The following is a 15,344-nucleotide window of genomic DNA, read 5'->3' as shown; positions in this document are numbered from 1 at the left end:
ATTGCATTTCAAAATAGAATGATCAGTGTGGGCCTCATGGAAGAAGTTGACATTAGTGCAAAGATTTTTAAGGTGAGGGAGCTAGCAATATGACTGTCTAGGGAAGAGCAGTCCAGATAGAGTCATCAACCATTGAAAGACCCTAAGGTGGGATTGTGCCTGAACAATGTGAGGACCAGCAAGGAAGCCAGGAGTGACTGGACAGAGTAAGTGAAGGGAAGAGTAGTAGGACAGAAGGTCAGAAGTAATGGAATTGGATCATTAGAGCTTTGTACACTGCTATGGACTTTGACATTTACAGACTGAAATAGGAAAACAATGAGCCATAAGCAGAGGAGGGACATGATCTGACGTGTCAGAAGGATCACTCTATTTGAGACTAGGCTGTGGGAGGGAACACAAAGATACAATAAGGCGATCTATTGGGAAGCTCTTGCAGTAACTCAGGAGAGAAATGATGGTGGTTTAGACTAAAGAGGTAGCAATAGAAGTAATGTGATGTGATCAGATTCTGGATATGTTTTGGAGGTAGAGCCAACAAAATGTGGGGTGCAAAAGAAAGAGAAGAAAATGTTTCCAAGGCTTTAGTTCTGAGCAAGTGGAAGATGGCATTGCCATCAACTGAGATGGGGAAAGCAATGGGAGGAACAGGTTTGGGGGTAAGAGTATGAGTTCAGTTTTGGATATGTTGAGTTAGATGTCTGTTAGACAACCAAAAGAGATTTAAATAGCAAGTTGGACATATTAGCCTGGAGTTCCAGAAAGAGGGAGATATAAATTTGGCAGTCGTCAGCATATAAGTATATTTAAAGACATGATAGTGGATGAGTTCACAAAGAAGCAAGGGTAAATTAAAAAGACCATGGGCTAAGCTCTGGGGTACTTCAACGTTAAGAGGTCTATAAATCTATACATTTATAAATTTCTCTTATGACTCTTAAATCCTTCACTTGCTCCTGCCAGTTTCTCTAGTTACCAGTTTTTCTCTCTCCTTCACTTCTCAGCCAAATTCCATGTGTTTCTGAATATATGATTTCATTATCATATTTGTCTCTGTTGATAAATGAAACTAGCATCCATCCAGGTGTCCCTCTGGGATTCCTGTTCATTTCTCTTCAGTCTGACTTCTCAATGTCTCTCAAATATATCCACTTCTCTCCATCTCCTCTGCTAATGCTCTAGACCTAGTCACCTCCATCTCTTGCCTAAACTATTTCTGAAGCTTCCTAACATGTCTCTTGACCTCTATTTCTCCCCCCTCCATCCACTCACTCTTCATACAATGGCCAGAAATAATTTTTCAGAAACGTAAACATTACTATGTCACTCTCCTGAAAATCCTCCAATGGTTTCTGTACTCTTAGAATCAAAGTTAAAATCCATATCACAGCCTACGAGGCCCTGATCATTGTCCTACCTCTTAACCTCATCTTGCACTGTGCTCTGTCTTGCTCTGCAGGGTTGACGTTTTGGTGCCAGATACCATCCATGCTCCTGAATACCCGTAGGCCTCACACATGCTTGGAATACTCTACCCTGCCTACCCGTATCACGTATTTCACGTGTACTGATTTTTCAGATCTCAGCTTAAATCTTTTCCTTAGGGAAATTCTACCCTGACCTCTCTTACATAGTATTTTTCCTTCTTACTATTTATTTCAATTCTTCAATATATATTTGATGACTTTGTTGAATAACGATCTCCCCCAACTAGTCTATATGCTCCATGAAAGGCTGAGTCCATGTTCTCCTTTGTGTTCAGTGGTATATCCCCAGCATTCAGCATAGGGCCTGGCTCAGTAAATACATGCTGAATGATTGCTGAACAAATGAAGAAGTCTACCTCTATGGTCTCCATACGTCAGCATCCTTGCGTGAAGGAATTTTTATTCATCTATGGCAAAATTAGAAATATTTGAAAAACACAGTTTCTTATAAAGCTCCATTTGCTCAATTTAAAGGACTGCCTATTATTCTGGGATTATCTTCTTTCATCTTTCTTGTTAAAAATGTTCCTTTTGGGCTTCCCTGGTGGCTCAGTGGTTGAGGGTCCACCTTCCGATGTAGGGGACACGGGTTTGTGCCCCGGTCCGGGAAGATCCCACGTGCCGCGGAGCGGCTGGTCCCGTGAGCCATGGCCGCTGAGCCTGCGCGTCCGGAGCCTGTGCTCCGCAACGGGAGAGGTCACAACAGTGAGAGGCCTGCGTACCGCAAAAAAAAAAAAAATTAAAAAATGTTCCTATGTCAACTGTCAACTTTCTACCATCCCAACACTGCCCTTTTTTTTCTCTTTGTAATTTCAGTGGTCCATGAAAACCAAAGGTCTGGGAATGATCTGTCTCTATTTCCTTACTTCCTGCATGCACATGTTCCTTGAACCCCTGTAGTGTAGTTTATGTCCTCACTACATGACTGAAATTATACTAGAAATTATATATACTGAAAAATTATACTAGAAAGGTCACCATGACCTACTCTTTCCAAAATCCAAGGACCCTCCTCAGTCTTCCTCTTACTTGACCTCACAACGTTTCACACTGGGGCCCTTCCCATCTTCTTGACACTCTTCACCCATGGTTTCCATGATGCTAATAATAATAGAAATTACTATTTTTGGAGTGCTACTAAGTACCAGTCATTGAGTTAAGCATTTTACAGGAATGTGGCTTCTTGAATCCTCCCCACAACCCTGTGATTTAGGTATTATTCTTCTCATTTTTCAGATGAGAAAACTGAGAAATAGAAAAGTTAAGCCATGTGTCCAAGATCACACAGATCATGAAAGGTAGAGATGGAATGGCACCCTGAGTCTGGCTGATTCCAAAGCACAGACTCTAAGCCACTCTGTTGTATTGCTCTCTCCTCCTTACTCATTGTCCCTTCTCAGTGTATTTCCCTGAGTGATCACACCACCCAGTAGCTTCCATTACCATCAATATGCTGAGAACTCCCAAGTCTGTATCTCCAGCCCAGACATTTCTGCTTAGCTCTAGCCAATGTATGGAACCAATGACTGGGACACCTCCACCCCACAGGCACTTCCAACCTGATGTCCAAAGCCGAAATCATGATTTTCCCAGAAATTTTGCTTTTCTGCCTATATTAGTTGTCTTGGTTGGTGCTACTAATTTTTCTGTCCGTGCATCTAAAAGTCTGCCCTTGGTTCAAAGCTATTGCAACAGCCTCCAAATGGTCTGACCATAACCTCTGGTTGCTTAAAAGCCTGTACTGGCCCTCTAGTGCCTATGGAATAAAGTCCAAGCTCCTTAGGATGGCATTGGAATCTCTTCCCGAAGTGGCTTACCTTCTCCCTGGACTCATCTCCCATCACCTCGCCTCTTACACTTCACACTCCAGAAACACCAAACTGCTTAGGATTTCAGGACTCTTTCTTGCTTTATCCACTACATGTTCTTCAAAACTCTTTTCGATGTCATGTATTTTTGAACAAGCCATCTCTTCCCTGTGCCATTTCACAACCCCAGCATGCTCTTCCCCAAACCACCTCTTTACTTAGAGCAGTCATTCTCCAATATCTTTGTCTGAATATTCTTTACATTCTTAAGTTATTGAGAACTCCAAAGAGGTTGTGTTTATACAGTTATATCTATTGACATTTACCAGATTAGAAATTTAAATTGCGAAATGTTTAAGGTAATGAATCCACTGCCTGTTAAAAGACATAACATTTTAAAATGAAAAAGAACTGTATTTAAATTTTAAAAATAATGAGAAGAGTAGCTTTGCTTTACGTTCTTTTAGAAATCCCTTTAATATCTGGCTTAATGAAAGACAGCTGGATTTTCATGTTTCCACATTTAGTCTGTTGTGACATCATGTAGCCTCTGGAAAGCTCCACTGTACTCATGAATGGATAAGAATGAAACAGGTAAGTAACCAAGTATGAAATAAATTCTTTTTTCCTACGTAGAAAGTGTCTCACAGGCAGACCTCCAAGAATTCAACTCCCAAACCACAGACTGGGAACCATTGACGTAGAGATAGAGAACACAGAAAATTCCTTTGCGCGTTGACCTCATTGGAATATAAAATCTACGATGCTGTAGTTTATTACTTTTTGTATTCCCAGAAAACACTCAAGAATGACCAAATATTCGCTTGGTTAGTACCACCTTTCTTTTGTACCATCTTTGGGATGATTCAAGGTTTAAAAGGGAAGCACAAGGGGGCACCCGGATTTGAACCGGGGACCTCTTGATCTGCAGTCAAATGCTCTACCCCTGAGCTATACCCCCTCTACTGGCAAATAGGAGATTACAGCTTATTTGTAGTGTTTACTGACCAGACAGTGCATTGGTGATTAACAGTAGTTTGATATGTATGACCAATTGCTTCAGGTTTCCTGGGGTGATGCTAAAGAATGAAGAGAAAAGGCAATTCGCACCCAGGTGGTAGAAGGGGAGGGCGAAGTCCAGTCTGAGCTGGGCTTGAAGGTCCTGTGGGGTGTGCGATGGGATTTCTCTCCTTCAACAACAACCACCTCTTGTACCTCTGGCATCTTGAAATTCTTTAAGTCTAATTTCCATACTCCCTGCCTGCACCCCGAGCTGCACTGGATCCCCAGCCTGTGCTTTGCACAGGAGAGGAAGTGCTTCCCTTGTCCTTCCCAAGACACCCCTGCTCTTGTACCAGACATGCCCGCAGTATCTCCATTCTCTCCAGTATCTTCAGTCTCTTCCACTCGCTTGGCTCCTTCAAACATCAACAGGCTTTCCCTAGACTGGAAAATCTTCCCTTTAGCTGTTATCGCCTGTCCATTTCTTCTTTCTCACTACCAATTTTTAAGAAAGCCTGTGACTTCATTTCTCTCCTTATCAATAACCTGTCTCCATAGTTCTGTTACTCTCTACATTTACTCTCTCGACTGTCAGGTATTTTTTTCCCCTTGGAGTATGTATCTTGTTTCTCCAACTAGACTGTAAGTTCCTTGAGGGCGGGGATCATGTTGCATTTCTTTTTGTATTCCCCACAGTGGCACAGTGCCTGGTTCACTATAAGCCCTGGGTGGTACCTATCAGCCAAACCTAATTAAACTCAACTCTGGCATTCTACCGAGCTTGCACCCAAGCAGCAAAATGTTGTTAGGGGAGAGCTCAGAAGTCTGGGTCACTCCACCAATCTCAGACAGTCTCCCTGTTTAGGACTCTTCCACCACTGACTGACTAGTTTCACTTTCTCACTCTCTAAAATGACTATTTCACATACGTTCTCCAGTCTCAAACCTTCTACACCTTATCTTTCCTCCTCAGAGAGTGCTGAAGAGCTGGCCTCTTCCTTTCTGGAGAAAGTCAGAAGCCGTCAGGAGCAGGGTTGTGCTGATAAATGGCTGACGACTGGCTCCAGGGGACCTGATTTTTAGCATTTGCCAATTCCCATAGTGCAAATTCGCCCACCTGTCAATTTCCAGTGAAGTCAACTGGCTTTAAAAATTCCTGAAAATTTAACAATTGGTTCTCACAAGGCAGTATGAGTCGAAGTATGAGTCGAAGCACACTTTTGGGATTGACTCCCTCTTTCACCAGCTACCAATTATACACTGACAACTCCCCAAATTATGTTTCCAACCTGGACATTTCCCTGAACTTCAGAATTAACTGGATCTCCACCTGCACACTTAACATCTCCACTTAAATGTCTACAGGGCACCTCAAACTTAGCATATTGACCTCATACTAGAATGTGAAGTCTATGAGGCTAGGAGGTTGTACTTTATTACATTCTGTTTCAGAGCTTTAAAAAGAAACTCTTGAGGGGTTTTTTTGTTTTTGTTTTTCCTAAACTTACTCCTTTCTCAGTTCTTTATCTCAGGAAACCACATCCACCCAGATAGTGAAGACAAAAAAGAAGAGTTATTCTTTTTTAAAAATTTTATTTTATTAAAATATAGTTGGAGAATTAAAGGGAGTGGGTGTCGGAGGCAGAGGTTCTGAAGTTCACGACTCCTAGAAGGGAAGGGGAATGAAAGGCTCTCGGTGAAGAAGGACTCCTCAGAGTCTTTCTATCCTGATGACAGCGTGACTCTTTCCAGAGAGCAGCAGTGACAGCTCTGGAATGTCTAGGGAGAGGAAGGGCTTAGTGACCAGAGTCTGCTGGCAGCACAGGATCCTAGGTCCAGAACCCTTCAGATCAGCTTACCAATAAGTTCACTATGTAAAACAGTTAAATTTGGTTCAAATGGGGAAGGATGAGAGTTATTCCAACCTGGCAACACTCCCTACCCCCATTTCCCCCCCTCCCTACAGGAGAGGCTCCAGGGAGTACTTTGAAAACCATTGGAAAAATTCTCCTCATAAATGACTTGAAATGCCATGTCTGTAATATGCTACATTAAATTTTTTTACCCATTCCAATTATTTTTCTGCCCATCTCATACTTTAATTAATTTAGAGCCTAAGAGCTTTGTAATATAACAAAGGAAGACACTGTAATGTCTAATAAGTAAAATAACAACATGTTTTTTGGGGGGGCTGGCGTATTAGTGTATTTCTTTAAAATAATGTCTACTATTGGCAAGATTTGACTAGATACCTTCAACATAGAGATTCACTTGGTAAAACTATATATTGATCAATCAATCAATAAATAAATATAGTTGATGTACAATTTTGTGTTAGTTTCAGGTGTACAGCAAAGTGATTCAGTTATACATATATTTTTTCATATTCTTTTCCATTATGGTTTATTACAGGATACTGAATATAGTTCCCTGTGCTATACAGTAGGACCTTGTTGTTTATCCATTCTATATATAATAGTTTGCATCTGCTAATCCTAAACTCCCAAGCCATCCCTCCCCCGCCCCTTGGGCAACCACAAGTCTGTTCTCTATGTCTGTGAGTCTGCTTCTGTTTCCTAGGTAAGTTCATTTGTGTCATATTTTAGATTCCACAAATAAGTGATATCATATGGTATTTGTCTTTCTGTTTCTGATTTTACTTAGTATGGTAATCTCTAGGTCCATCCATGTTGCTGTAAATGGCATTATTTCATTCTTTTTTATGGCTGAGTAGTATTCCATTGTATATATGTACCACATCTTCTTTATCCAGTCATCTGTCGATGGACATTTAGGTTGTTTCCATGTCTTGGCTATTGTGAATAGTGCTGCTATGAACGCGGGGGTGCATGTATCTTTTTGGATTATAGCTTTGTCCAGATATATGCCTAGGAGTGGGATTGCTGGATCATATGGCAACTCTATTTTTAGTTTTTTGAGGCACCTCCATACTGTTTTTCATAGTGGCTGCAGCAATTTACTTTCCCACCAACAGTGACTCTAAAGAAGAGTCATTCTTGATTCTTCTCTCTCCCTCATCTTTCTCAAGCCATCCAGTGTACAGGAAGGACATGGCTCCCCTGCCATGGTCAATCTGGATGCCTGCTGTCCTCTCTAGTTCTGCTGTTGCCCCTGTGATAAGCTAAAAAATGGGCCTCCAAATATGTCCACATCCCAAGGCCCTTGTGAATATGTTACCTTACATAATAAAAGGGACTTTCTAGATGTGATTAAGGGTCTTGGGGTGGGGACATTACCCTGGATTATCTGAGTAATCAGAAGAGTCCTTATAAGAGGGAGGTAGGAGGATCAGAGTCAGAGAGGGAGAGACGTGAGGACAGGAGCAGAGATCAGAAGGTAAGGAGATGCAACCCTGGCTATGAAGATGGAGGAAGGGGCCATGAGCCAAGAAATGCTGGCGGACTCTCCAACCTACAAAAGTCAAGGAAACTGTTTCTACTCTAAAGCCTCCAGAAGAAATGCGGGCATACCAGCACCTCGATTTTAGTCCAGTAAAATTGATTTTGGAATTCTGACCTCCAGAACCGTAAGGTAATAATACATTTGTGTTGTTTTAAGCAAATAAGTATGTGGTAATTTGTTACAGCAGCAACAGGAAACTAATACGTCACTGTCGTCTCAGACATCGCTACCATCTCTCACTTGCACTGTTGCAATAGAATCCTACCTAACCTCTCTCTCTCTCTTTTTAAAAATTTTATTGTGTCCACTTTTCTTCTTTTCCTTTATTGTGGTAAGAACACTTAACATGAGATCTACCCTCTTAACAGATTTTTAAGTGCACAATACAATGCTGTTAACTATAGGCACAACGTTCAACAGCAGCTCTCTAAGACGTATTCATGTTGTATAACTGAAACTGTGTACGCATTGATTAGCAACTCCCAATTTCTCTCCCTCATCGCTGGCAACCACCATTCTACTCTCTGCTTCTATAAGTTTGATTGTTTTAGGTACCTCATGTAAGTAGAATCATGCAGTATTTGCCCTTCTATGATTGGCTTATTTCACTTAGCATAATGTCCCCTGTTGTTGCATATTGCAAAATTTCCTTCTTTTTAAGGCTGAATAGTATTCCATTGTATGTATTCTCTGTTTCTATTCTTCACTCCCTGTAAATCTCCCCCACAATAGCGTGAATGATGATTTCCAGTCCCTCTGCTCAAAACTGTCCAACGGCTGGCTTTTCATCCATTTGGAATAAAATCCAAACTCCTTACTTGGGCCTATAAGGCTCTCTGGCTACTTCTCCAGCTCTCTTGAATCACTCTCCCCTGTTTCCTGTTCCTCCAGCTACTCTGGCCCTAGGGCCTTTGCAGTGGCCATTTCCTTTAGCTGGAATGCCTGCCCCTGACAGATGGGCTGGGCAAATGGCTGTCACTTTCATATCATTCACATCTTAACTCCAAACTCACCTGCAAAGAAAAGTTTTCCATGACTATTCGCCTTGAAATACCCCCCTGGACCTCCCTAAGACACCGTCTTGTTTTTCATTTTAGTCACTTCCCTTATTACTACTGGGCATTTCCTTGTTTATTCATTTGTTCATTTGTTTCTATTCTGACTCCACTAGATTTTAAACTCAGTGAGACTGAGAACCTGTGTGTCTTTCTATTTGAAAGTATATTCTGCACTTAGAGTGGGGCACATAGTAGTTGCTTCATAAAAAGAGAGAGGGACCACTAGAGAATACAGCCCAGGAAAGTCTCTCAGTGGAGATGTCTGTTCAGCTGGTGTTTGCATTCCTTTTAGAGAGACCAGGGGAAAGGATTCTCTATTCAGTTTTGCAAGAAGCTCTTCTCTGACTTCTTAGGGTGAAGAGATGAGTGGGATTGTGGATAAAGAATTGAACCTAGAAAAGGCTGATTGGTACCTAAGTTCACATGTTTTCAAAATTCCATGTTTTTAGTTAGTCTTTTTAAACTCGTTATTACTAAATTCAGTATCATGTAACAAGAAGAAACTAATTTTGGATGTTTTCAGAAGGAAAAATTTGGAATGGATTTAAAAAGAATTTACCAACATTTTGTCCATAGAGGGGGTATAGCTCAGTGGTAGAGCATTTGACTGCAGATCAAGAGGTCCCCGGTTCAAATCCGGGTGCCCCCTTGTCTACTTGTCTGTTTTTCACAGCCACTCAGGTTAACCCCGAATAACGCAGGAGTCTGAGGTTTCTGAATCCAGGATCTAAAGAGGATCCTGGAGATCCTCTTGCACCTGGTGAATATTTTCTCTCCCCAGAAGTCACACGGGGTGACTCTACCATGTTTCAACTGAATACCCCCACTCAGTGGCAAGAAGCCTGAGCAGGCAGAAAGAAGGCTGAGACCATTCCAGTCCCTGAGACCCTTCAAGACTTACTGGTTTAATGTTAATAACAGTTTCTTTGCGGGGTGGGTGGGTGATGGAATGTTGGGGCGGGCAATATTATTTTGCCTAGTTCATACTCTGACCAGGCAGTTTAGAAGAGAATCCAAGTTCAGAAGGTTTATATAGTGGCGAAGTTTAACGGGACACAGCATAGATGTAAGAAGGAGGGTGAAAAGTGGACAGCTTTCTCCTTCTTTATATGAGTTCAAAGGCAGGGCTTTGGCCCGTTACACCTACAGGTGGTGAGATTGAGGCCTGGTGTCCAGGAAAGGGGTGAAAAATTAGTTATTTCTCGGGTCTGGGCTTTGCACCGCACAGCAGATCTGTTTAATCGCCATGTCCAGCTTCGCGACGCATCGCACAGTAATGGGAGCCGTGGGGAAAAAATGCATTTGAGTAGTATTCCCCCGGGGCCCCGAGGGCTGACACAACCAAATTCCGAGTTTAAAATATCACAATTGCCCCCTGTCTGAAGAAGCATGCCTCTCCCACTATCCTTTCTTTTTCCTTTTTTTGGGCAAAACCTAGTCGAGAGGCCTTGCTCCCTTCTCGTTTTCCTCGGATCCAACAGTGATACTGTCAGTCACGCAGCCAATAGATATCTGTCCCTGTCTTTAGGTTATGAAACTTGATGGCCTTTTATTATTTGTTCAGTGGTTCTCAAAGTGTGGTCCAGCAGCATCAGCATTCCCTGGGAACTTGTTAAAAATGCACATTCTCGGGGTCCCACTCCAGGCCAAGAGAATCAGAAACCGGGAGGTGCTTTAACAAACTCTCCAGGTAATTCTGACACAAGCTCAAGTTTGAGAACCACTACATTAGTTTATATCAGTTTACATCCGGATGTAACTTTATTTTTGTAAATGAACTTTTGGGTCGGCATTGGCCATTTCCACGTTCTCGAAGTGCTTTCACTCTGCCGGTGGCATGAGCAATAGGGAAAGGTGAACACGGCATGCGCCTGTCACCTGTAATAAAGAAAGTTTAAGTTGGAGAAAGTCTGTGTCTGTGGGTTTCCTTCCCTTGACCCAGCCCCACCCAAAACTGAACACGAATTTGGGGGAGTCTTGTCTCTTGAACCAGCTCCTGGAACTGCCTGACACCCCTGAGGCTGCCAGCGGTGACCGCAGAAATCCTGATACCGCTGGCGTGGGTAGTGGGGACCTGCAGCTTTTGTACCTGATTTGTGCCTGTACCCACCCCCTCGTCCTGCGGAGTACGAAATAAAGCCGAAAGCTTTCCGTTACGGTTGGAAAATGAGGAAGGAATTTTTAAATAGCTTTTCAGTTCTTTCTTTAACCTAGAACCCAAGGTTAAAATATGAGTCAAGAATGAATTATATTAGTTACATAAGTTTAGGAAAAAACTACGAGGGGGCACCCGGATTTGAACCAGGGACCTCTTGATCTGCAGTCAAATGCTCTACCACTGAGCTATACCCCCACGCCGTCCCTGGGCTTGGATACTGCTCTTTTGGGCGTTAAGTCAACGCTACACCAAAGGTGGAGAGTAAGGATATAGAGAAAGGAACGAAAGAGGAAAAGGGGCCAAGCAGAAAGTAGAAGGCCCCTGGATCCGGGGAACCACAGGAAAGCTGCACGGCAGAGGCGCGGGGAAGGAAAACCTAACTCGAGCTGCGAGGCGCTGAGTCCTGGCGGGAGGGACTGGTTCCGCCCTACAAATGTGGGAAAGGATGTTGCAGGGGAAGGCTAATGAGGGCGGAGCAGGGGCTTCCCGTTCGGTCCGCATGTTCTCGCCGGGTACCAACGGGTACAAAGGAAGTCTCCAAATCTGGAGAATCTGATTTGGTGTTCGGGTGGGCTCAAACCCCACCCTGGAGGGGTGCGAGGGGTTTGCCCGCCTCCTGCAGCCCAGACGCCCAGATGTGCAGCCAGATCGGCTCCGCCCCGCCGGAAGTACCCTGGGCAAGGTCGTCTGTCCGCGCCTAGCCTCCGGGCCTATCTCTCCAGGGCTCCTTCTGCTTGGGAGCTCACCTAGGCGCGTACCCCCGGGCCCGCAGTCGTCCCCGGAACCCGCCCCCGCGCAGCCCCGGGTCGCCCGGGGAGCGCGCCTCGCCGCGCGCGCCCCTGCCCGCGCCCGCGGCGCGTCCCCGCCCCGGTACAGCCCCTCCTCCCCGCTGTGTTTATTAGGGGAAGGAGGGCGGAGGCGGAGGCCAGTTCCCTAGCTCCAGCCGCCGTCGCCGTCTCCTGTGCAGTTGCAGCCGCGGCCGTCTCCCGCCAGCTCGCTCCAGGGAAGAACGTGCGCGAGCTCCGGCGTCCCCGCCCTAGCCTTTCCCGGAGCCATGAATCCCAACTGCGCCCGGTGCGGCAAGATCGTGTACCCTACGGAGAAGGTGAACTGTCTGGATAAGGTGAGACGCGGGACCCGGAGGCGCGTCTTTGCAGTCCCCGAACAGTGCTCCAGATCGGGGGAGGAGAGCGGGGCTGGGTCTATGCCGCCTCATCCCCGCGATCCTGGGAGGAGGGAGGGAGGGAGGGCGGTGTCGTGGGGTTTGGGGACAGACCCCAGTCTGGAAACCAGGAGATCGGGGCAAGGCAAGGAGTCCACGCGTGGCGGGCAGCCACTACTGGAGAAGAGTGGGCTCTGTGCCCAGGGGTTGGGAGGACGCGAGTGGAGTAGGGAAGCCAGGCCCCGGAGTGGGGGTGGGGAGTGAGGGAAGGTTAGGGGTGCAGTCCCGCCCCCTAGGGCCGGGAGAGTGAGAGGAGACGGCCGCTCCCTCTCCTCGCCTCGCCTAGCGCCAAGTAGGCGGAAGCGCTGGGCGCTGGGGGAGGGGGCGGCGGGGGGGCGGGGCAGAGGTTGGGGGCCCCAGCGAAACCGTCCGCTCCGGCGGCGAATGGCCGGGCTTCCTGGCCTGGAGACTGGAGGGCGGGGGCTATCAGCCGGCGAGTGTTGCATCTGGTGAACTGGCCTTCGGATAAGGCCCCAAGCCTCACTGCGAGACCCCTTTTTTGCACGACCTGCAGTTCTCTTGGTGGGTGAGCGGTTAATGGACTAGCAGACGTCCTCCGTACCTTCCCAGCCCCCACCTCAAATTGGAAGCCAACTCCCAGTGCTGGTCCGCCCAGCCGGACCGGGGAGGGGTCGCGTGCTGGAGTAGGGTGGGTGGGGGTCGCTTCACAGAAATCTCCTGAAATTGTGCTCAGAGGCTGAGTCCAGCTTGTAGAACAAAGAGCTAACTTTTCAAAGCAGGTTTCCCCAGTGGAGGGTGGGGTTGGCTGAGTTCAGGGGAAGCCAAGAAAAGGGGGAGGTGTTAGGGGGATGGGAAGGTGGCCTTCTGGAAATTCACTGTCCCCTGGGGGCCCTTACGCGTCTTCCTCCTCCCCCCGCCCCAATCATGCTGGACTCGTTCATCTGGTTGCCATTATACTTTTGGAGGGGGGCGGAGAGTAGAACTGGGTATTTCCGGCAGTTTGGGGTAGGATCCTGGCCTCTTTTAGTCTCCCGAAGACCCTAAGGCCAAATCCACCTCCTCTCTGCATCCCCTCCCCAGTCTGGAGGAGCAGCCTGTGCGATTTTGTCCCCCTCCTCATCGTGCCTGTCATCCACCTCCTAAAGCCTGTTCCAAGTCCAAAGATTCCCTCCTTCCTGTCTGGACCGGCAGGGGCTGGGGGGCATGGGATGGAAGAGGGGTGCAGAGCCCACCTGGAGCCAGGTTTTGTTTGGGAAAGCGCAGTTCGTTGGATACTTTTGTCTTTCCCCTCCACCTGGGGGTTGGTGCTTCCTCAGTGACCTTTGGTCTCTGAGTCAGGGTGAAGGGGTGGGGTTCTAAGGTTCTGAGATGCATTTGAAATTGCTCTTGGAGGAAAGGGGCATATGGGGCTGCTGCTGTTTCACAGTCCTGGGCCTGGCTGGGCAGGTGGAGAGGAAGGCCATGTTATGGGTACAAGGGTTGTGGGTACTGACCTTCCTCCCAATGACCATGCCGGAAGGCAGGATTTGAGCTCGCAGGCAGGACCTGAGAGCTCTCTGTCCTTGCACACTGGGGTTTTTGCCCTTCCCCGGTGATAGGGATTTTGGTCTCTGCATCTTGAGTTCCCTGTGCGCTCCTTCTTCTGCACGGTTATGAACTGGGAAGAGGCTATGACCACTTTCCACCCACATAAGGCAGAAGCAATATATGATGGAGGGATTGCTAGCCTGGGAGTTGGGAGACTTGGTCCTGGTTCCAGGTCTGCTCCTGCCAGCTCTACGAATGGCTCTAGGCCTCAGTGTTCACCATCTATCAAATGGGTATGGTAATGTCTTTTCCTTGAAGGTGGGGAAGTGCACTAAAGTGCCCGGAAGGGGATGTGGTATAGGCTGTGCCCTGCCTACCTTGCTGGGGTACTCTCTCCAGCCCCACACCTTTGGAGTCAGAGCGGAGTGGTGCAGGGATCCTTCAAGGTGCCCTCCCCAGCTGTTCTCTTGCCCTCGCAGAAAGAGGACATTCAGGTGGAGGTTGCCCTGGGAAGTGAGAGTTCGTGATTCCTCTCTCTTTTTAGAACTCTCCTTACAGGAGGTGGCCCTGGGGACACCTCACCCCTGCACTGAGCAGGAGGCCTGGAATATCCAGGTATCAGACCTATTCCTCCCAACCCCCTTCAGGTAGTAAGGGCAGGCACTTGGAATGGGGACCTGGTGCCTGGAGGACTGAGACCTGAGGGGGAACCTTCGGTCCCATAGATACAGTTGCTAACCAACTTCGCAAGGCTTCCCCTTTACAACAGGAGAGAGTCAAATTAGACTTGCCTGTTTCACTGCAATTTCCCTACGACACGACATGACCCAGAGCACAAGCTACGTCCTTGGTGTTAGCCTTTTCTCCTCCCTGAAAGACTTAGCTGGGTTAAAAGCTATGTCACCTCTGATGGCCACCCTGCCCTCAACCTGCCATACCTAGTGTGCTCTGTGTGCTGAATAAATATGTATTGCTGGTGTTTGAGGTCGAGATTTGCTTCCCCAGAGGACTTATGGGATCAGAGTTGGGGGAGAAACAGGGTGACATCACTCATTCATTCAACAAATATTTATTGAGCATTTACTTTGTGCCAGGCACTCTCAGGGGCTGCTGCAGGGCCTTTGGGGAGGGAGAGGGGCTGTGTCTCACAACGTCCTCTACATTTTGAGGGAGGTGGAGTTTTGTCCTAGACCCTGTGAGGAAGCAGTCGTATCTGGGGACCTGCATTGTCAAGAGTCTTGCCATGTCCGTCTGCCCTGGCTTGCTTTCGCCGGGCTCCTGAACACAGGTGGAGGCATTTGGGAAGGGTTGAGGATTGGTGAGCTGCTAGTTCCCCGGACTCCCCCATTGGGAGAGTTCTCTGCCTCTGGCTGTCTGAACCACCCTCCTCTCAGCCCCCACAGGTGGCAGCAAGGTAGAGGGAAGCTGGGCTGGACACAAAAAAGGAGAAAAGGCCTTGCAGCCCTGGTGCCTCATTTCCTAGCTGAGAGCACCGCACGATCATCCCGTGACCATCCATTCATAATAGCTACGACTCATTGGAATGTGCCAGGCTCAGTCTTCGCAGGAGCCTTACCAAGCAGATGTGATCGCTCCTGTAAATTAAGAACCCCATAATCAGAGGCTCAGACAGGTCATGCAGCTCACTCCCCTTTCTGCCAGAGCTGGAATTCAAATCTAAAGTTCTTCGTGCTCAGC

General features: G+C 46.9%; 1 protein-coding gene and 3 non-coding genes across 4 annotated transcripts in view; 2 read left to right on the top strand and 2 right to left on the bottom strand.

The window, feature by feature from the left end:
• Positions 1-4,184: 4,184 nt before the first annotated feature.
• TRNAC-GCA (transfer RNA cysteine (anticodon GCA)) lies at positions 4,185-4,256 on the bottom strand. Its single transcript has one exon. It is a non-coding gene; the product is annotated as a tRNA-Cys (tRNA).
• Positions 4,257-9,355: 5,099 nt separating this feature from the next.
• On the top strand, positions 9,356-9,427 carry TRNAC-GCA (transfer RNA cysteine (anticodon GCA)). Its single transcript has one exon. It is a non-coding gene; the product is annotated as a tRNA-Cys (tRNA).
• Positions 9,428-11,059: 1,632 nt separating this feature from the next.
• On the bottom strand, positions 11,060-11,131 carry TRNAC-GCA (transfer RNA cysteine (anticodon GCA)). Its single transcript has one exon. It is a non-coding gene; the product is annotated as a tRNA-Cys (tRNA).
• A 470-nt stretch (positions 11,132-11,601) lies between these two features.
• The window catches only part of LASP1 (LIM and SH3 protein 1), a 37,782-nt gene continuing 34,039 nt past the window's right edge, over positions 11,602-15,344 (top strand). The window contains exons 1-2 of the mRNA XM_059997883.1: positions 11,602-11,618; positions 11,904-12,059. Of these exons, the coding sequence (XP_059853866.1) occupies positions 11,991-12,059 (69 nt within the window). The 5' untranslated portion in view covers positions 11,602-11,618; positions 11,904-11,990. The remainder of the gene's footprint in view (positions 11,619-11,903; positions 12,060-15,344) is intronic.

Source organism: Delphinus delphis, chromosome 19 (assembly GCF_949987515.2).
Source record: "Delphinus delphis chromosome 19, mDelDel1.2, whole genome shotgun sequence".
NCBI lineage: Eukaryota > Metazoa > Chordata > Mammalia > Artiodactyla > Delphinidae > Delphinus > Delphinus delphis.
Note: the sequence above shows the minus strand (reverse complement) of the source record. Positions and strands in the feature narration are given on the sequence as shown.